General features: G+C 36.0%; 1 protein-coding gene across 1 annotated transcript in view; it reads right to left on the minus strand.

The window, feature by feature from the left end:
* Nucleotides 1-22,070, minus strand: part of COL4A5 (collagen type IV alpha 5 chain) — a 351,509-nt gene that overhangs the window by 174,531 nt on the left and 154,908 nt on the right. The window contains exons 28-29 of the mRNA XM_077145842.1: nt 21,969-22,066; nt 20,600-20,750 (exon numbers count right to left, since the gene is read on the minus strand). Of these exons, the coding sequence (XP_077001957.1) occupies nt 20,600-20,750; nt 21,969-22,066 (249 nt within the window). The remainder of the gene's footprint in view (nt 1-20,599; nt 20,751-21,968; nt 22,067-22,070) is intronic.

Raw genomic sequence — 22,070 nt, forward strand, 5'->3', positions numbered from 1 at the left:
TGCAGTGTACGGTTGGCAAAGAGTTTCCTCGTTCTTTTTTCTGAGAACTGTTTTAGCAATTTCTAGGTCTTCATTCAAATTTCAGAATTAGTTTTTCAAGTGCTTCCACAAAATTATGATTGAATTCTCATTGAAAATGCATTATATTTAGGACATCATCAACTTGGTGATATAAGACATTCACCCAAAAAACCCTCCCCAGTTTCAGAGAATAAAAGGACAAATCTCTCTTCCTTAAAACTCCAGAGCATGGTAGAAACTCAAGAAGGACTCCACAAACACTGAATTGAAGAAAAAGAAAAATACTAGGGAGGAAACTGCCATTGCATAACGGCAGTCCCACTTCCTCCCGTCACTCAGTCCTGTACAGCTTGAGAGTCACTAAGAGATAGAGAGACCAAGATCCTTCTCTCCTACCATGATCACAGATGTTGGAGCCACTTGCAGGGGCAGTTTGGTACCCCATACATATCCAGGCACCCGGCCCCAAGTTTATAGAGACCAAGGGTAGAACACAAGCTGCTTGAAAGTGCTTCAGGCATAAGGACCCCCAGGGCGACAGAAAAAAGAGAAGCTGTCGCTCGATAGTGGTGCACTCACTCAATTTAATTTCTTGTTGGCTACACAACTTAAAGGGAAAAAGGACTTTCTAGAGTGAACCACCTTTCTGGACTGACTCAAGCTGCTCCTAGGGCAGGATACTCTAACAGGGAAGAAACTGGAGGCAGAAAAGCCTCAGAGGAAGAACAAAAAAGGAGGGGTGGGTAATTAAACTGCACTAAGATAGAAGGTTCACAGAACTGAAAAGTGCAAGGAATACAGGCACTGAAAGAGGGAGAAAATTTAAACAAACCATAGGAACTGGGGAGAAAATTCTACACCCAAAGAAACAGATCAAGATTCCTGGAGAAGGAATAGAGGCAAAGAAGCTTTCTCCTGGAGGCACAAATGTCAAAAATAATACTGCATAGCAAGGGCAAGAATCAGATGAAGAAGAGATGAAAATATCTGATCAGTTAAACATGGGATATTCTAAAGTTCTAGAATAAGGTGAACTGAGCATCAAAAAAATCTTAACACAAAGCCAATCAACAATAAAACCCTAGGCAAGAGAGAAGCTGACCTTCACAGTAAACTTATCAACATAATCAGATGCCTAGACCTCAGAGAAAAAATTTACAAGCTGTACTAAGAAACAGGAAGATATGGCCCAGTTAGGGCAAGAAAAAAAAAAACTTTAGAAGAGATGATGAATTTAGAAAAAGTTATTTAAAAAGTTCAAACAAATCTGCTAAATTTAGAGATAAATTTAGCATAAAGAGATAAAGGATATTAGGAAGACATTGTGTGAACATAAAGAAGAATTTTGAGGTAGAAATAAAAATAGAAATTATAGGGATGAAAGGCACAATAGAAGAGATTAAAATTACATGAGAGTCATACAACAGCAGATTTGAACAAACAGAAGTCAGAATCAGAAGCTAGAAGACAGGACAAGCAGAATCTTACACAAAGAAAAACAGAGAAAATAATAGGAAAAATTGAGCAGTGTCTCAGGGATATGAGTGACAAGCATGAAGCACACAAACATATGTGTCATGGGTGGCCCATAAGAAGAAGAGAAGGGAAATGGGGCAGAAAGAAAATTTGAGGACAGAGTGATGCAAAATTTCCCAACTCTTATGAAAAACATGAATATACATATCCAGAAAGTGCGACAAACTCCAAAAGAATAAATCCTAATAGACCAACTCTGAGACACATACTAATCGAAATGTAAAATGCCAAAGATAAAGAAAATTCTGAAAGCAGAAAATGAAAAGCAATTTATCACACAAAGGGATCCACAATAACACTAAGTTCTGATTTCTCATCACAAACCATGGAGGTGAGACATATGATATGTGGTATGATACATTTAAGATACTGAAAAAGAAAAACTATTAGCCCCAAAATTCTTAATCTGGCAAAACTGTCCTTCAGAAATGAGGGAGAGTTTAAAATGATTCCAAATAAACAGAAACTGAGAGAGTTCCTCAACAAGAGACCTGCCCTACAAGAAATACTAAAGGGAGTTCTACAGGTCGAAAGGGAAAGGCAGAAGACAGTGGCTGGGAGTAGTGTGAAGAAATGAAGAGGATCAGTAAGGGAAACTAAAAGGGTCACAAAAGAGACCAAAACATATGTGACATGGAAAAACCAAAGGTCTTAAAAATGGTTGAATACTGCCTTTACAGTAATAACACTGAACATTAATGAACTAAACTCCCATTCAAAAGACACAGATTGGCAGAATGGATGAAAAAGCATGATCCAACAATACATTGTTTACAACAGACTCACCTTAGACCCAAAGAAACAAATAAGTTGAAAGTGAAAGGTTAGAACAAGATAATCCACGCAAAATATTAACCAGGAAAGAGTTGGGGTAACAATATTAATATCAAACAAAATAGAAATTAAATGCAAGCTGTTATATGAGACAAAGAATAACTCTGTATATTAATAAAAGGGGCAATCCACCTAGAAGAAATGACAATCATAAATATTTATTCATATAACTATAGTGCTCCAAAATACATGAAGCAAACTACCGGCGAAATTAATGGGAGGAGAAAAATCAATGACCAAATTTATTCGGAAGGGCAGGCGGCTAGAACAGTTAAAATATCCTGAGAAAGAAAAATGAAGTGGGAGGTCTCATACTACCTGACTTTAAAGCATATTATGAAGTTACAGTGCTCAAAACAGCATGGAACTAAAGGACAAATACTGTATGGTCCCACTGATGTGAACGGACATTCAAGAATAAATTTGGAATATGTCATTGGTAACAGAGTCCAGCAGGAGGTAGAAACAGGGTAAGATGATGGGCAATTGGAGCTGAAGGGATACAGACTGTGCAACAGGACTAGATACAAAAACTCAAAAATGGACAGCACAATAATACCTAATTGCAAAGTAATCATGTTAAAACACTGAATGAAGCTGCATCTGAGCTATAGGTTTTTGTTTTGTTTTGTTTTGTTTTTACTATTATTACTTTTATTTTTTTCTCTATATTAACATTCTATATCTTTTTCGGTTGTGTTGCTAGTTCTTCTAAACCGATGCAAATGTACTAAGAAACGATGATCATGCATCTATGTGATGATGTTAAGAATTACTGACTGCATATGTAGAATGGTATGATTTCTAAATGTTGGGTTAATTTCATTTTTTCCGTTAATTAAAAAAAAAAAAAGAGAAGGGATAATTGGAGCTGAAGGGATACAGACTGTGCAACAGGACTGGATATAAAAACTCAGAAATGGACAGCAGAATACTACCTAATTGTAATGCAATTATGTTAAAACATTGAATGAAGCTGCATGTGAGGTATAGGTTTTTTTTTTCTCTCTATTATCGTTTTAATTCTTATTCTGTTGTCTTTTTATTTCTTTTTCTAAATCGATGCAAATGTACTAAGAAATGATGAATATGCAACTATATGATGATATTAAGAATTACTGATTGTACATGTAGAATGGAATGATTTCTAAATGTTTTAATTTTTTTTAATTAATAAAAAAAAAATTACTGCAGTTCGAAAAGACAGATTTTGAGCCCACAGGCCATCTGATCTCCTGCTATGCACCAGTAATAAACTCTTTCTCTCTTTGAAACACCGAAAAAAAAAAAAAAAAACAGCATGGTACTTGCATAAAGATAGATATACTGACCAATGGAATAGAATAGAGTGTTCAGATATAGATCCTCTCATCTATGGACAATTGATCTTTGATCTTTGATAAGGCTGTCAAGCCAACTTACCTGGGACAGAACAGCCTCTTAAATAAATGGTGCTTGGACAATTGTATATCCATATACACAAGAATAAAAGAGGATCCATATTTCATACCTTATACAAAAATTAACTCAAAATGAATCAAAGACCTAAACATTAGAGCTAAGACCATAAAATTTTTAGAAGAAAATGTATGGAAATATTTTATAAAATTTGAAATAATAGGCAGTTTCCTAGATCTTACACCCAAAGCACGAGCATTGAAGAAAGAAATAGATAAATGGGAATTCCTCAAAATCAAACATTTTTGTGCATCTAAGAATTTCGGCAAGAAAGTGAAAAGGCAGCTTATGCAATGAGAGACAATATTTGAAAACCACATATCAGATACAGGTTTAGGATCCAGAATATATAAAGAGATTCTTCAACTCAAACAAAAAGACAAACAACCCAATTACAAAATGGGCAAAAGACATGAAGAGACACTTTTCAGAAGAGGAAATACAAATGGCCAAAAGGCACATGAAAAGATGCTCAACTTCACTGGCTATTAGGGAAATACAAATCAAAAACACGAGATATCATCTCATACTCACTAGAGAGGCCATCATCAAAAAAACAGAAAATAACAGATGCTGGAGAGGTGGTATAGAAAGAGGCACACTTATCCACTGTTGGTGGGAGTGTAAAATGTTACAACCGCTCTGGAAGGCAGTTTGGCAGTTCCTCAGGAAGCTAATTATAGAACTGCCAAATGATCCAACAATCCCATTGCTAGGTATCTATTCAGAGGACATGAGGGCAAGGACACAAACAGACATTTGCACACCAATGATTATAGCCAAGAGATGGAAACAGCCAAAATGTTCATCAGTTGATGAGTGGATAAACAAGCTGTGGTATATACATATGATGGAATATTACACAGCTGTAAGACAGAATAAAGTCACGAAGCATATAACAACATGTATGGATACTGAAGCCATTATGCTGAGTGAAATTTGCCAGAAACAAAAGGACAAATACTGTATGGTCTCACTGATAGGAACTAACATTAATGAGTGAACTTGGAAATTTTCAGTTAAGAACAGAGGTTATCAGGAGATAGAAATAGGGCAGAAATTAGGTAATTGGTGCTGAAGGTGCTGACTGTAAAAAAATCAGAAATGGATAGCACAATACTACCTGATTGTAGCATAATAATATAAGTACGCTTAATGAAGCTGAATGTGAGTATGACAGAGTGAGAAGAGCTGGGGGCAAATATGAAACCAGAAGGAAAGATAGACGATAAAGACTGAGATGGTATAATTTAGGAATGCCTAGAGTATACATTATGATGATTAAATGTACAAATTAAAAACTGTTTTTGCATGAGGGAAAACAAAGGAATGCAAGTATTGCAGGGCATTAAAAATAGATTGTAGGGCGGGCCATGATGGCTCAGCAGGGACAGTTCTTGCCTGCCATGCCAGAGGACCCAGGTTCGATTCCCGGTGCCTGCCCATGTTAAAAAAAAAGATTGTACATGGGAAAAAGTACAATCAATGCAACTAGGATCTATAGTCAACGGTAACACTGTATTATGCTTCCAATGAATTTAACAAAAGCATTATGCCAAAACTAAATGTCAACCAGTGGGGGGGGAGAATGGGAAAGGGGTATGGATTCTTTGTGGAAGAAAAGGAAATGTCTTCAGACAGAGTATGGTGGCAAGCATATGTCTTTACATTTAGGCTGGATTGTACAATATGTGAATAAAACTATTTTAAAATGGACAGAAAGAAACAAGTGCTAGAGAAAATGTGGAGAAAGAGATATACCTATTCACTGTCGGTAGGGAAATGAGAGGTGCAGCCCCTTGGAGAGCAGTCTGGTGGTTCCACAGGAGGCTAGGGGTGGGTTTGCCATATGCTCCTGAAAACCAACTACTCAGTATATAACTGGAATTGCTGAGTGTGGGGACACAAATGGACATTTGCACACTGGTATCTCTGGCAGCAGCATTCCTGATCCACAATAAACAGAGGTGGCCTAAAGGTACAACAACTGAGAAATGGAAGGGGGAACTATGGTGTATACATACAATGGGCTACTGAGTGGCCACAAGAAGGAATGAAGTTGTGAGGCATGCAACTAGATGAATGAGCCTTAAGAGCTGTATGTTGAATGAAATGTCAGGAACAAAAAGACAAATATTATCATGCTTCCATCATTGGACTAAGTTGAATGTAAAAATTCAGTGATTTGAGAGCATTGGTTATCAGGTTGGGGCTTATTGTAAAGGGTCCTAAATTGTAAGCTCTTACAGCAGCCACATAATTCAGGAGGTGTAACTATGAATTCTAAATTCTGAGATATTGAGTTGTTTGTATATAACATGGTCTTTCCCAGAATATTGGGTATTTATATGACATCTGAGACTCAAAGTTAGAGCTCTGAAGCTATGAAAGTGAGCAGTACCCCACACAGGAAATGTTTAAAAAGTTGAAAATGTGATCAGACATCGAGTAGAGATATGAATGAAGCTGAACTGGATAGGACTAAGGCGTATCAGAAGACTGGATAAAAGATGATATCGTCCATATCTTAAAACTTCACCTTCTGAGTGAGACTAAAGGGAGAAGATGTTTATTAGGTGCAAAATTTATACTTTGGGCATTGCAGTTCCTAATTTAACTTCTATGGTCAGTTTAGTTAAAACTATAATTATATGGAATTTTGAATAGGGCATGATATTTCATTGGTTTGTCCAGGTTAGTGTGATGCCCTGATAAATCCCAGAGTTATTTGGACAGTGAATAAAGAAGTATTTGCAAAGTCCCCTTAGGAGGATGGGGAGAAAGGGGGAAATATTCATCTTCTGCATTTGGAGAATTTCTGATATTCTAGCAAGCAGTGGGGACAACCATATCAATAGGCTGATCCCTCAATCTTGGGGTTCACCCCTATGAAACTTATTCCTGCAAAGGAAGCATGGCTTACTTAAAATTAGGCTAAGCTTACTTAAAATTAGGTCTAAGAGTCACCCCTAGAGAACCTCTTTTGTTGCTCAGATGTGCCATCACTCTCAAAGCTGACAGGCAAGTGAACTCACTGACCTCTCCCTCTAGATACGACATAACTCTAGGGCTGTAAGTCTCCCTGGGAACACGGGACAGAAATCCTGGGATGAGATGGGACCCAGCATCAAGGAATTGAAAAACCTTCTTGACCAAAAAGGGGACGAGATAAATGAGAAAAAATAGTGTCAGTGCCTGAGAGATTTCAAACAGAGCTGAGAGGTTATCCTGGATGTTATTCTTACACATTGTATAGAACTCTCTCTTCAGTTTATGGTATATTGGAGTGGCTAGAGGGAAGTACCTGAAACTGTTAAGCTGTGTTCCAGTACCCTTGTTTCTTGTAGATAATTGTATAATGCTATAGCTTTTACGATGTAACTATGTGATTGTGAAAACCATATGTCTGATGCTCCTTTTATCTAGGGTATGGACAGATGAATGAAAAACATGGATAAAAAATAAACAAATAGGGTGAACAAAGGTTAAAATAAATTGGGTAGATGGAAATACAAGTTGTCAATGAGAGGGAGGGGTAAGATGTATGGTATGTATGATCTTTTTCTTCTTTCTTTTTTATCTCTTTTTCTGGAGTGATGTGAATGTTCAAAAAAATGATCATGGTGATGAATACATAACTATGTGATGATATTGTGAGTCACTGATTATACCCCATGTATGGAATGCTTGCATGTTGAGAATGTTTGCACGTTTGTATGTTGTTTTATTAAAAATATTTTTAAAAAACTGATGGGAGAAAATACATCTCTACAATAATAATTGGAGAGTTCAAGGTACTACTTTCATCAGTAGACAGAATACCTAGACAGAGGATCAATAAGGAAACAGAGAATGTGGATAATAAGATAAATGAACTAGACCTAACAGACATAATAGAGAGCATTGCACCCTCAAAAACAGGATAGGCCTTCTTCTGAAGTGTGTATAGATCATTCTCGAGGATAGACCACGTGTTGGGTCACAAAATAAATCTCAATAAATTTAAAAAGACTGAAATTATATAAATCACTTTCTCTGACCATAAAGGAATGAAGCTGGAAATTAATAACATGTGAAGAACTGGAATATTCACAAATATATGGAAGTTAACATACTAAATAAGGCAGTGGGTCAAAGAAGAAATTGCAAAGGGAATCAACGAATACGCTGAGACTAATTAAAACAAGAGCCCAACATATCAAAACATATAGGATGCCCTGGAGGCAGTACTGAGAGGGAATATTATCACCCTGAACACTTACATTTAATAATAAGAAAGAGCTAAAGTCAAAGACCTAACAGAACATGTGGAACAACTAGAGAAGGAATAGCAAAGTATTCCTAAAGTAAGCAGAAGAGCGAAATAAGAAAGCTTTAATGATGTAAAGAAACCACAAGAAAAAAATTACAGACCAACATCCCTTATGAATACAGATGGAAAAATCTTGAACAAAATACTCGCAAACCAAACTCAACAGCATATTAAAAGAATGACGCACCATGATCTAGTGAGAGTTATCCCGAGAATACAATAGTGGTTCAACATAAGAAAATCAATCAATGTAACATACTAAATTAACAGAATGAAGGGAAAAAAACCACATGATCATCTCAACTGATGCAGAAAAGGCATCCCTTTCTTTATAAAATCATTTAGAAAAGTACTTATAGAAGGACATCTCCTTAATACAATAAAGGACAGATATGGAAATGCCACAGCTAAGAGTCTACTTAATGGTGAAAGAATGAAAGCTATCCCTCTAAGATCAGAATAAGATAAGGATATCCAGTGTCATCACTGCTATTCAACATTGTACTGGAAGAGAGTTAAGGCTTAAAATGCACGGTCTTTCTTAGAAGAGGAGAAAAGTTTTGGTAATGAACGGTGGTGATGGATGCACACATTGTGAACGTAATTAGCAGCATTGAATTATATATGTGAAAGTGGTTAAAAGGGGAAATTTTATGTTATATATATGTTACTGGAATAATTTTTTTGATTTGGAATTATGGTTACTTTTTTAACATTTTTATATTGTGAAATATTATATATATACAAAAAAGCAGTAAGTTTTGAAGTACATTTTAACAAGTAGTTATAGAACAGATTTTAAAGTTTTGTATGGGTTATAGTTCAACGATTTTTGTTTTTTCTTCTAGCTGCTCCAAGACACTGGAGATCAACAGAAATATCAATATACTGATTCAACAGTCATACTCATTTGTTAAATTCTATCTTCTCTGTTATACTCCTCCTTCTCTTTAAATAATATATAAATAACATATATACATAAAAGCAATAAATTTCAAAGTACATCTCAACAATTTGTTGTAGAACAGATTTCAGAGTTTGATATGGGTTACAATTCCATAATTTTAGGTTTTTATTTCTAGTTGCTCTAAAGTAATGGAGGCTAAAAGAAATATCAGTATTATGATTCAGCGCTCATACTCATTTGTTAAACCCAACCTTCTCTGTTTAACTCCACCATCAACTTTGACTTTTCTCCCACTCTTTAGAGGTATTTGGGCTATACTCATTCTAACCTTTTCATGTTGAATGGGGCTGTCAGTAATATAGGATAGTGGGATGGAACTAGTTGATGTTCTGGAAAGGCTGGTCCTTCTGCATTTCTGTATTTATCTGGTCCATGGACCCATCCTCAAGTTGTAGGTTTTGGAGAGTTACCCTAGTACATGGAAGCTCTGTAGAATCTTACATAATGCCCTAGGTATTGTTTAGGATTGGCAGGAATGCTTTTGGTTGGGGTTTAGGAAGTTACGATAGGTAGCAATGTCAAACTGCAGCACTGACATCCAGTGTAGCCTCTCAACTCTATTTGAACTCTCGCAGCCACTGATACATTATTTGTTACACTTCTTTTACCCCTTTGGTCAGGATGGCATTTTTAAAAAAAGTTCTATTAGTAAAACCAATCAACATACAATATGAACATTCTTTTTTTTCAACACATAGTTGTATATTCATCATCATGATCATTTCTTAGAACATTTGCATCAATTCAGAAAAAGAAATAAAAACAGAAAAAAAATTATATATACAATACTCCTTACCACTCCCTTTCATTGATACTAGCATTTCAATCTACTAAATTTATTTTAACATTTGTTCCCCCTATTATTTATTATTTTTAATCCGTATGTTTTACTCATCTGTCCACAAGGTAGATAAAAGAAGTATCAGACACGAGGTTTTCACAATCACACAGTCACATTTCAAAAGCTATATCATTATACAATCATCTTTAAGAAACATGGCAACTGGAACACAGCTCTACATTTTCAGGCAGATCCCTCCAGTCACTCCAATATACCATCATCTTAACACCTTAACTAAAAAGATGATATCTATTTAATGCGTAAGAATAACCTCCAGGATAATCTCTCGACTCTGTTTGGAATCTCTCAGCCATTGACTTTATTTTGTCTCATCTCTTTCTTGCCCATTTCGGTCAAGAAGGTTTTCTCAATCCCCTGGTGCTGAGTCCCAGCTCATTCTAGGATTTCTGTTCCATGTTGCCAGGAAGGTCCACACCCCTGGGAGTCACGTCCCATGTAGCCAGTGGGAGGGCAGTGAGATTCCTTGTTGTGTTGGCTGAGAGAGAGGACACATCTGAGCAACAAAAGAGGTTCTCTTGGTAGTGACTCTTAGGCCTAATTTTAAGTAGGCTTAGCCTATTCTTTGTGGGGTTAAGTTTCATATGAACAAACCCCAAGACTGGGGGCTCAGCCTATTGCTTTGGTTGTCCCCACTGCTTGTGAGAATATCACGAATTCTCCACTTAGGGAAGTTAAAATTTCCCCCTTTCTCACCATTCCCCAAGGGGTCTTTGCAAATACTTTTTTATTCACTGTTCAAATCCATCTTGGATTTATCGAGGCATCAGTCTGGACAAATCTACAAAATCTCATGCCCTACTTAAGGTTCCATGTACTTATGGTGTTGAATTAAGCTATTCACATAAGTTATACTAGGAAATGTACTAGTCAAAATATAAATTTCATAAAAAAATAAATATTTTTCGCTTTAGTCTCACACATAAGTTAAAGTTTTGAAATATTAATTACCACCTATTTTCAACACCCTGCATTATTGACATTCTTTTGTTCTTCCTCATGCAAAACATTTTCAAATTTGTACATTTAGTCACTATCATTACACTCTAGGTATTCCTAGATTATACCATCTCAGTCTTTACGTATATCTTTCCTTCTGATTTCATTTGTGCCCCCAAGCCTCCTCCTTCTATCATTCTCACATTCAGCTACATTCAGTGTTCTAACATTATTGTATTACACGTAGGTAGTATTACAGCTAACCATTTCTGAATTCTTACAAACAGTCCCATTGCACAATCTGTGTCCTTTCAGTTCCAATTCCCCAATATCTACCCTATTTCTATCTCCTGATGACCTCTGTTCTTAACTGAAATTATCCAAGTTCATTCATTAATGTTAGTTCATATCAGTGAGACCATACAGTATTTGTCCTTTTGTTTCTGGCTAATCTCACTCAACATGATGACCATAAGGTCCATCCATGTTGTTACATGTTTCATAACTTTATTCTGTTTTACAGCTGCATAATATTCCATCGTATGTATATACCATAGCTTGATTAGCCATTCATCTATTGATGGACATTTGGGCTGTTTCCATCTCTTGGCAACTACAGATAATGCTGCTATAAACACTGGTGTGCTAATGTCTGTGTCTTTGCTCTCATGTCCTCAGAGTAAAGATCTAGCAATGGTATTGCGGGTTATATGGCAATTCTATACTTAGCTTCCTGAGGAACTGACAAACTGCCTTCCATGGCGGTTGTACCTTTTGACATTCCTATCAGCAATGGATAAGTTTGCCTCCTTCTCCACATCCTCTCCAGCACTTGTTGTTTTCTGTTTCATTGATAATGGCCATTCTGGTGGGTGTGAGATGATATCTCATTGTGGTTTTCATTTCCATTTTCCTAATAGCCAGGGAAGTTGAGCATCTTTTCATGTACCTTTTGGCCATTTGTATTTCCTCTTCTTAGAAGTGTCTGTTCAAGTCTTTTGCCTATTTTGTAATTGGGTTGTCTGTCTTTTTGTTGTTGAGTTGAACAATCTCTTTATATATTCTGTACACTAGACCTTTATCTGATATGTTATTTCCAAAATCCCATTGTGTAGGCTGTCTTTCTACCTTCATGACGAAGTTCTCTGATGCACAACAGTGTTTAATTTTGAGAAGTTCCCCTTTATTTATTTCTTTCTTCAATGCTCATGCTTTGGGTGTAAGGTCTATGAAAATGCCTCCTATTATAAGATTTATAAGATATTTCCCTATATTTTCTTCTAAAAGTTTTATGGTCTTAGCTTTAATGTTTAGGTCTTTGATCCATATTGAGTTAATTTTTGTTAGAGTGTGAGATATGGATCCTCTTTCATTTTTTGCATGTGGATATCTAGTTAGGCACCATTTATTGAAGAGACTGTTCTGTATCAGGTGAGATGGCTTGACTGCCTTATCAAAGATCAATTGTCCATAGATGAGAGGGTCTATATATGAAAACTTTATTTGATTCCATTGGTCGGTATATCTGTCTTTATGCCAGTATAATGCTATTTTGACCACTGTACCTTTGCAATATGCCTTAAAGTCAGGTAGCATGAGACTTCCCACTTCATTTTTCTTTCTCAGGATACTTTCAGCTATTCAGGGCATCCTACATTTCCAGATAAATTTGGTTATTGGTTTTTCTATTTCCGAAAAGTAAGTTTTTGGGATTTTAACTGGCATTGCATTGAATCTGTAAGTTAATTTAGGTAGAATTGACATCTTAACTATATTTAGCCTTCCCATCCATGAGCATGGTATGCCCTTCGATTTATTTACATCTTCTGAGATTTCTTTTAAGAATTTATTGTAGTTTTCTTTGTATAGGACTTTTTTATCTTTAGTTAAGTTTATTTGTCAATATTTTATTCTTTTGGTTGCAATTGTAAATAGAATTTTTTTCTTGATTTCCCCTGAGATTGTTCATTACTAGTGTATAGAAACACTACAGATTTTTGAATGCTAATCTTGTAACCTGCCACTTTGCTGTACTCATATATAAGATCTATTACTTTTGCTATGGATTTTTCAGGGTTTTCGACATACAGTATCATATCATCTGCAAACAGTGAGAGTTTTACCCTTCCTTTCCAATTTTGATGCCTTTTATTTCTTTTTCTGGTCTAATTGCTCTGGCTAGAACTTTCAACACAATGTTGAATAACAGTGGTGATAGTGGACATCCTTGTCTTTTCCTGATCTTAGGGGGAAAGTTTTCAGTTTTTCCCCTTGAGGATGACATTAGCTGTGGGTTTTTCATATATTCCCTTTATCATGTTAAGGAAGTTCCCTTTCTATTCCTATCCTTTGAAGTGTTTTCAACAGGAAAGGATGTTGAATTTTGTCAAATGCCTTTTCAGCATCAATCAAGATGATAATGTGATTTTTCTGCTTTGATTTGTTAATACAGTATATTACATTAATTGATTTTCTTATGTTGAACCACCTTTGCATACCTGGGATGAATCCTACTTGGTCATGGTGTATTATTCTTTCAATGTGCTGCTGGATTCGATCTGCAAGAATTTTGTTGAGGATTTTTGCGTCTATATTCATAAGAGAGATTGGTCTATAGTTTTCCTTTTTTGTAATATCTTTGTCTGGCTTTGGTATGAGGGTGATGTTGGTGCCGTAGAATGTTAGGTAGCTTTCCCTTCTCTTCAATTTTTTTGAGGATTTTGAGCAGGATTGGTACTGATCCATTCTGGAATGTTTGGTAGAATTCACATGTGAAGTCATCCGGTCTTGGACTTTTCTTTTTGGGGAGCTTCTTAATGACTGATTCAATTTCTTTACTTGTGATTGGTTTGTTGCGGTCCTATATTTCTTCTCGAGTCAATGTTGGTTGTTCATGCCTTCTTAGGAAGTCATCTATTTCATCTACATTGTTGAGTTTATTAGCATAAAGTTGTTCATAGTATCCTCTTATTACTTCCTTTATTTCTGTGGGGTCAGTGGTTATGTCTACTCCTCCATTTCTGATTTCATTTATATTCACCCTCTCTCATCTTCTTTTTGTCAACCTCATTAAAGGGTCCATTAATCTTATTCAGTTTCTGGTAGAACCAACTTCTGGTTTTGTTGATTTTCTCGATTGTTTTCATGTTCTCAATTCCATTTATTTCTGCTCTAATCTTCATTATTTTTTTCCTTTTGCTTACTTTGGGGTGAGTTTGATGTTCTTTCTCTAGTTCTTCCAAGTGGACAGTTAATTCCTGGATTTTTGCTCTTTGTTCTTTTTTGATATAGGCATTTAGGGCAATAAATTTCTCTCTTAGCACTGCCTTTGCTGCATCTGATAAATTCTGATATGTCATGCTTTCATTTGCCTCGGGATATTTACTGATTTCTCTTGTAATTTCTTCCTTGGCCCACTGGTTGTTTAAGAGTGTGTTGTTGAGCTTCCATATATGTGTGAATTTTGTGGCACTCTGGCCTATTATTGATTTCCAACTTCATTCCTTTATGATCTTAGAAAGTGTTTTGCATGATTTCAATCTTTTCAAATTTATTGAGACTTGCCTTGTGACCCAGCATATGGTCTATCTTTGAGAATGATCCATGAGCACTTGAGAAAAAGCTATATCCTGCTGTTGTGGGGTGTAATGTTCTATAAATGTCTGCCAAGTACAGCTCATTTATTGTATTATTCAAATTCTGTTTCTTTATTGATCCTCTGTCTAGATGTTCTGTCCATTGATGAGAATGGGGAATTGAAGTTTCCAACTGTTACGGTAGATGTGTCTATTTCTCTTTTCAGTGTTTGCCTCATGTGTTTTGGAGCACTCTGGCTCGGTGCATAAATATTTATGATTGTTATGTCTTCTTGTTGAATTATTCCTTTTATTAATACATAATGTCCTTCTTTGTCTCTTTTAACTGTTTTATATTTGAAGCCTAATTTGTTGTATATTAGTATAGCTACTCCTGCTCTTTTCTGATTGTTCTTTGCATGAAATATCTTTTCCCAACCTTTCACTTTCAACATATGTTTACCCTTGGGTCTAAGATGCATTTCCCATAGACAGCATATAGATGGGTGCTGTTTTTTAATCCATTCTGCAGTTTATGTCTTTTGATTAGGGAATTTAATCCGTTAACATTTAGCATTATTACTGCATGGTATTTTCTTCTTTGTAGTGGTAGTACTTTCTTAATGGTAGCACTTTCTTCTACCAGTTTGCCTTTTGGATTTTATATGTCCTATCTAATTTTCCTTCTTTCTACCTTTACTGATAGTCTTCATTTCTACACTCTTCTCCACACCTCTTTCTCCTGTCTTTTTGTATCTGTCTCTAGTGCCCCCTTTAGTATTGCTTGCATAGCAGGTCTCTTGGTCACAAATTCTCTCAGTGCTTTTTTGTCTGAAAATGTTTTAATTTCTCCCTCATTTTTGAAGGACAATTTTGCTGGATATAGAATTCTTGGTTGGCAGTTTTTCTCTTTTAGTAATTTAAATATATCATGCCACTGTCTTCTCGCCTGCATGGCTTCTGCTGAGAAATCTATGCACAGTCTTATTGGGCTTCCCTTGTATGTGATGGATTGCTTTTCTCTTGCTGCTTTTGAGATTCTCTCTTTCTTTGTCATCTGACATTCTGATTAGTAAGTATCTTGGAGTATGTTTATTTTGATTAATTCTGTTTGGGGTACACTGCAGTTCTGGGATCTGTAATTTTAAGTCTTTCATAAGAGCTGGGAAATGTTCAGTGATAATTTCCTCCATTCATGTTTCTCTTCTTTTTCCCTTCTCTTTTCCTTCTGGGACAACCACAACATGTATATTTGTGTGCTTCATGTTGTTCTTCAATTCCGAGTCCCTGTTCATATTTTTCCATTCTTTTCCCTATATTTTATTTTCTTTTGCTTGTCGGATTTCAGATGTCCTGTCCTCCAGTTCACTAATCCTAACTTCTGCCTCTTGAAATCTGACATTGTAGGTTTCCACTGTTTTTTTCATCCCTTCTACTGTGCCTTTCATTCCTATAAGTTCTGTGATTTGTTTTTTCAGACTTTCAATTTCTTCTTTTTGTTCATCCCTTGTCTTCTTTATATCCTTCCTCAATTCACTGATTAGATTTTTGATGAGGTTTTCCATGTCTGTTTGAACTTCTGAATTAATTGTTTCAACTCCTGTATTTCTTTTGAATTGTTGATTTGTTCCTTTGACTGGGCCATATCTTCAATTTTCCTAGTATGAGTCATTATTTTTGCAGGTATCTAGGCATTTAATTACCTTAATTAGTTTATTCTGGAGATTGTTTTCACAATATAGCAGAGGCTATACAGCACAGATGTGCCCGAAATCACCTGTCAGGTGTGGGAGAAGGGCATTTGTGCCCTGGAGCGGGGCAAGGTTATGCACATATGTGGAAGAGTGGGGTGTGGAGTGCAGGGGGCAAGAGGTCTGTGCACAGATATGTGGATGTCTGGTAGGGAGGAAGTTTCTGTGCCGGTATATGGATCTGGGGGGCAGGGCCCTAGTGTGCATGTGTGCAAAGCTCAGAGGCAGCAGGGTGGGATTGTGCCTGCATAGGCTGGGGGTGTGGCCCGGATGCGCAGGTCAGCGCTTGCCCAGAGCTGAGGAGTTGTGGTGTGAGTGGGTGTGTGCACGCGCATGTATCTGGGGGGGGGGCAGAGCGCAAATTCTGATGTGTATGTACCGAGCTCAAGGGGGGCCGGTGGAGTTGGCTGGGTGCTGGTGTGGCCTGGGTATGAAGGTGAGCTCCTGTAGCTCGGATGCGTAGGTAACTGCCTTCAGGGGACAGGGAGGGGAGGTGGGGTTGAGGGGCTGGCCGCAGGTACGTGGGTTTTGGGAGGGGTGGGGTGAATGTGCTTGCTGTGTGGGAGAGGAGGGTTGGGCTGGGACAGGCTTGTGCGCATGCACGGGGCAGGGGTGTGGGGCGGGGATGCTTTGAGCGTGGTAGGGGTGGTGGGTGACAGGGTTCAGGTGTGTGGGGTATGGGGGGAGTAGCAGGTAGCAGGGTAGGGGCATTGCGCATGAGTGTAGCTCATTCTAGGAACTCCGCTTGACTTACTGCCTTGTCCCCGTTTCCCTGTTTGTGCACTCCTGATGGCTCTGGGCCTCCATTTGGAAAGTGACACATTAGGCTGTTTGCACTAGCTGGACAGTGTCCAGTTCTCTGCATCTCAATTCTTCTGCTTTTTCAACCAGGGCCTCCCTATGTGGTGTAGAAGTCCCTCCCAATTAACTCATTCCCTGGAATTGCTCTCCCAGTCTTTTTTTTGTCCCTTCTCTAGCTGTTCTTTGGAGCAGGTGTGAACTCGACCTATCCTATTCCACCTAGAATAATATATATATATATTTTAAAAAGCCTAGGGTTCTAGTGGGCTCTAAGTTAAAGCATTGGTTATAGTTAATAGTACAACATAAATATGTGCTTTCCTCAATTTTAACAAATGTACCACAGCAAATACAAGGTACTACTAATAAGGAGTTATATGGGAACCCTGTATTTTATGCATGATTTTTCTGTATATCCACAACTTTTCTAATAAAGAAAATCATTTGAGATGGATGAGAGCGTTAAATATAAAAGCTAAAACTAAAAAGGCTATAAAGTAAAACCCAAACTATCATTGCAGTATGGGGGTAGACAAAAGTTTCTTCTTAGACAAGTCAAAGAAAGAATACATACTTAAGAAAATAATTGATAACTGAAACGTCAATAAAATTAAAACTTTTTACATCAAAACACAATGATAAGAAAATGAATAAGCAAGCTGACCAGGGATAAAATACTCATAATTTGACAAAGTACCAGTATGCAGCATATATAAACAATTTTTTTAAATTTAACAATAAGCAGAGAATGACCCATTTAAAAATGAGTAAAATATGTGAATATATTAATGGTCTACAAGCACATGAAAAAGAGCTCAAATATGACACCACCGCACATCAAACAAAATTCTAAATTAAAAATACTGACAATATCAAATATTGGAGAGAATGTGGAACAACTGAAACTCTAATACTGTACTGTTACATGCATTAAAGGATACAACCATTTTATAAAAAGTCTAGTATTTTCTAAAAAAAAAAAAGTCTAGTATTTTCCTATACAATTTTGTGTATTCCTACCCTATGACCCAACAGTGTACTATTAGATATTTACCCAAGAGAAATGAAAACAAATATCCAGAAAAAGACTTGTAAAAGAATGTTCTTAACAGATTCATTCATAATAGGCAAAACAGCCAAAAACTTGAAGCAGCCCAAGTATCCATCAATGGAAGAATGGATATACATTCATACAATGAAATAGTAATAAAAAGGAAAGAATTACTGATAAGCAGAACAACATGGTTGGATCTCAAAATATGTTGAGTAAAAGAAGCCTTACAAATAAAGTACATACGAATGATTCCTTTTATATGGAGTTCTAGAACAGGAAAAAATAATTTATAATGGAGAAATCATACCAGTAAAGTGCCACTGTGCATGTGGGGATAGGGACTAAATGGAAAGAGACATAAGGGAAATTTAAATTTAAGGGATAATATCTTTTTTATGTCCATTGTGATGATAATGCACAGCTATATGATGATATTGTGAACCACTGATTGTACACGTTGGATGATTACATGGTATATGAATATATAATATGTATCAAATAGGAAGTGTACATGGCAGTATCAAGTGTTCACAGAGCATGGTGCATACAATCTATAATCAAAGGTTTAGGAACTGGAGGATATAGATGATAGGTAGAATGATATGGCAACATAAATGTAGTGAAATGATAAAAGTTGGTGGATATGGGTATCTAGGTGGGGAGTATGTTGGAGTTCTCTCTATGGGTTTTGTATTATTTTTGCAACTGTCTTGCAAATTTGAATATATTTCAAAATAAAGAGTATTTTTAAGGCAAAATAAATAGAGTTACTATGACTAAGAAATTTATAATGTAGTTGGAAGTCATTCAGGAAGTTACTCTCAAGCACATCTTAGCCAGATATCACAAACTGCCAAGTATGCAAATTTAACAGCAACCATATTTCTCAGAACTCTGAGGACATCTAGCTGCCATAAACCAACCCCAAGATATAGAAATTAATAGTGTCTAATTTTGAAGGAAATATGGAACAACCCAAATATCTAATAACCATAATTCTTCACAATTTACGTAACCTTCTTTTTCTTTAAAAACCGTTGCTTGAAAGCCCCAAAACAGGAAACAATTTGGGTTGCTACTTAAATCTGTGCTCCCAAATTTGCAAATCTATGACCCCTAATAAACTTTTATTGCATTGCAACTCAATTTATTATTTCTCAGGCAACAATACAACATTATGAAGTTGTGCTTTATCGTTGGATTAATGAATTATTTTTTAAAATATGAGATGACAAAGAAAATACTTATGGAATGTTCAGTCTTTCACATGAATGTAAGATGGTTCTCCAGAGGAAATTCTTTAAGGAGATAGAAAGCATTAATAAGCATTGCTATTGATTTTTTAGTGAAATAATAGCAAGTTTAGATCTCAGAAAAAGATCGATTGCAATTTTGTTTTCTTTTTAAATAAAGCTCTTATTTCGGAATGATTCTACTTTTTTGAAAAGTTGCAGAATTCATTGAATGAAGTCTTTCTTAATGTGAAAATAAATGAGAGCAATCTGAAAGTAAATAAAGGTATGATAAGATTTGGACATAACAAACAAACACCCTTTTAAACAAACAAACAAACAAATAAATAAAAGATTCACAGAGATATAAACTGTAATGTGTAGGTGGTGGATATGTGGGTATTCACTGTACAATTATTTTAATTTTTCTGCATTTCAAAATTTTCATAACATCATAATATCAAGTCAGCAAAAATCCAAGAGTTTGTCAACATATTTACTTAGGAAGGCTGTAAGAAAACAAGCACACTCACATTGGTGGGAATGTAAAATGGTACACAGGGAAAGGAATCTAACAATATCTAGAGATGCAATTACCATTTAATTCAGAAAACACATTTTTATGCCTATATTGTACTTTTACACCTATATACAAATGAAAAAATATAACTGCAAGGTTATTCATTATGGCTTTATTTTAAAAGAACAATAACCCATTCTAGAAACTAGCAACTGGCAGAACAATGTAATTGAATATTAGGCAGGTATTTAAAAAATAATGCAATTAAATACTTGGCAGATATTTTTTAAAAAGGAAGCTCTCTATGAACTAATATGGAGTGATATCCTGGATATAATGTTAAATAAAATAAGCAAAGTGTGCAAAATCAACATGTAGTAAGTATCTGTTTTTGGAGGAAGGGGAAAACAATATATATTCTTATTGCCTTTGATTTGTCTAAAGAAACCCTAAAAGATAAATAAGAATGTAAAATATGGCTACATATGGAAATGGGGAAGATCAGAGTGGATGGAGATAGCTATGGGAAGAAGACTTCTCAGTGCTACTTTTATGCACATATACTTGTATTATCTATCAATGAAATAAAAGTCAAAAAGTCAATGGAGGATGGAAGTGTGGCAGTGACAGTGACAGCATGGGCTTTCCCGATAATTGGACTGAGCACCCATAAATTTTCAAGCAATTTCAAATTTTATAAAAGTTAAAAGCAAACTTAAAAGTAGCAATAGTCTCCATACCTTTTGGCCCAGGTAATCCATCCAAGCCAGTGCGTCCTGGAGGACCTGGAGGTCCTGGAAAGCCACGATCACCTTTTGGACCAAGTGCTCCTTTGAAACCTGGGAGTCCTTGAGGCCCAGGTGGCCCAGGTAGTCCAAATCCTGGTTCACCCTTTAGCATACACATGACAAAACACAACAAAAACGCCCATGAATTTCTTGGTGTTTTCATTTATCATGGATAATTTAAAGCAGAAAATGTAAGGTAATACTTTTCACTTCCTGTAGAATGGGGGGGATAGGATAAGTAAATGAAAAGTAATTGGGATGTTGGAGAGAACATCTGGAAGGATGGGAAACAGTGTTTAGAAAAACAAATTAAATGAGTTGAACTTGTTTCAAGACAAGAAACTGATAATTGAGAGAGCATGAGATTAAAGAACAGCCTATTCAAGTGAGGAAATGTGATTATAGACTATTAGATGATACCAAATCATTTTTAATATGTGTTATAATGGCACTGTGGTTTGTATGAAAATGTCCATTTACTTAGAGATGAATACTGAAGTATTTATAGATGAAATTACATTATTGGAGATTTTCAGCAAAGAGAAAAGGAATTAATGAAGCAAATGTAAAACTGGATCATCTTTAATCCAGGTGATGCATATATGAAACTTTGTTACATCATTCCTTTTACTTTTGTGTTAATTTGAAAAGGTTCATAATAAAATAAAAATAATCAACCAAAAGTGTAGCAGCTTTCTCATGTGAGCCGGGGCCATGATCAATTCTTTTTCCCATGGAAAACAAGGAGTAATGATAAAACACAAGAAATTTAAATTACGCAAAGAGAGAGTACATGGTCAGGATAATTACATACCACAGATGTTTGCTGAAGGTTGACTGAGAAAAATTTTAGACTAAGATAAAATGAAAGCAATGGAAAGTATTTCAAGCATGATATTATTATTATTATTACAATTATTCAAAGTGTTTTGCTTTATGCATCCATGATGGAATGAAACAGAGGGAAATAGTACGGGAAGATCTTGACATGATATTCAACATCATTTCAACCACAGCTACCTGCAGAGATTAGCTGGGATGGTGATTCTACAGAGCACAGGGGAAGCTGATGATTGTATTCTCTCATCTAATCAAATTACCCGTGAATTGAAAAGAGATTCAGAATTTTTTTTTGCTCCAAAAATGACCTTTTAGAACATTTAAGAGTTTTTGGTTAAATGTTTTAAAATTAAAATATAATCAGTTAAGTTTATTTTATAGCGAAAAGCTGGGATGACGCAGAAATCAAAATAGAGAGCTAGAACTAAGGAAGGTAAGGAAGATAGAAAAAGGAGAAGAAATAAATTAAAATGTCCTGGACCTTAGGTCCTGGAAAGCCTGGCTGTCCAGGAGGGCCTTCTAGACCAATTCTTCCAGGTGTCCCAGGTTCTCCTGGAGGTCCTGGAATTCCAGGAAAACCTAA

This window comes from Tamandua tetradactyla, chromosome X (genome assembly GCF_023851605.1).
Source record: "Tamandua tetradactyla isolate mTamTet1 chromosome X, mTamTet1.pri, whole genome shotgun sequence".
Classification (NCBI taxonomy): domain Eukaryota; kingdom Metazoa; phylum Chordata; class Mammalia; order Pilosa; family Myrmecophagidae; genus Tamandua; species Tamandua tetradactyla.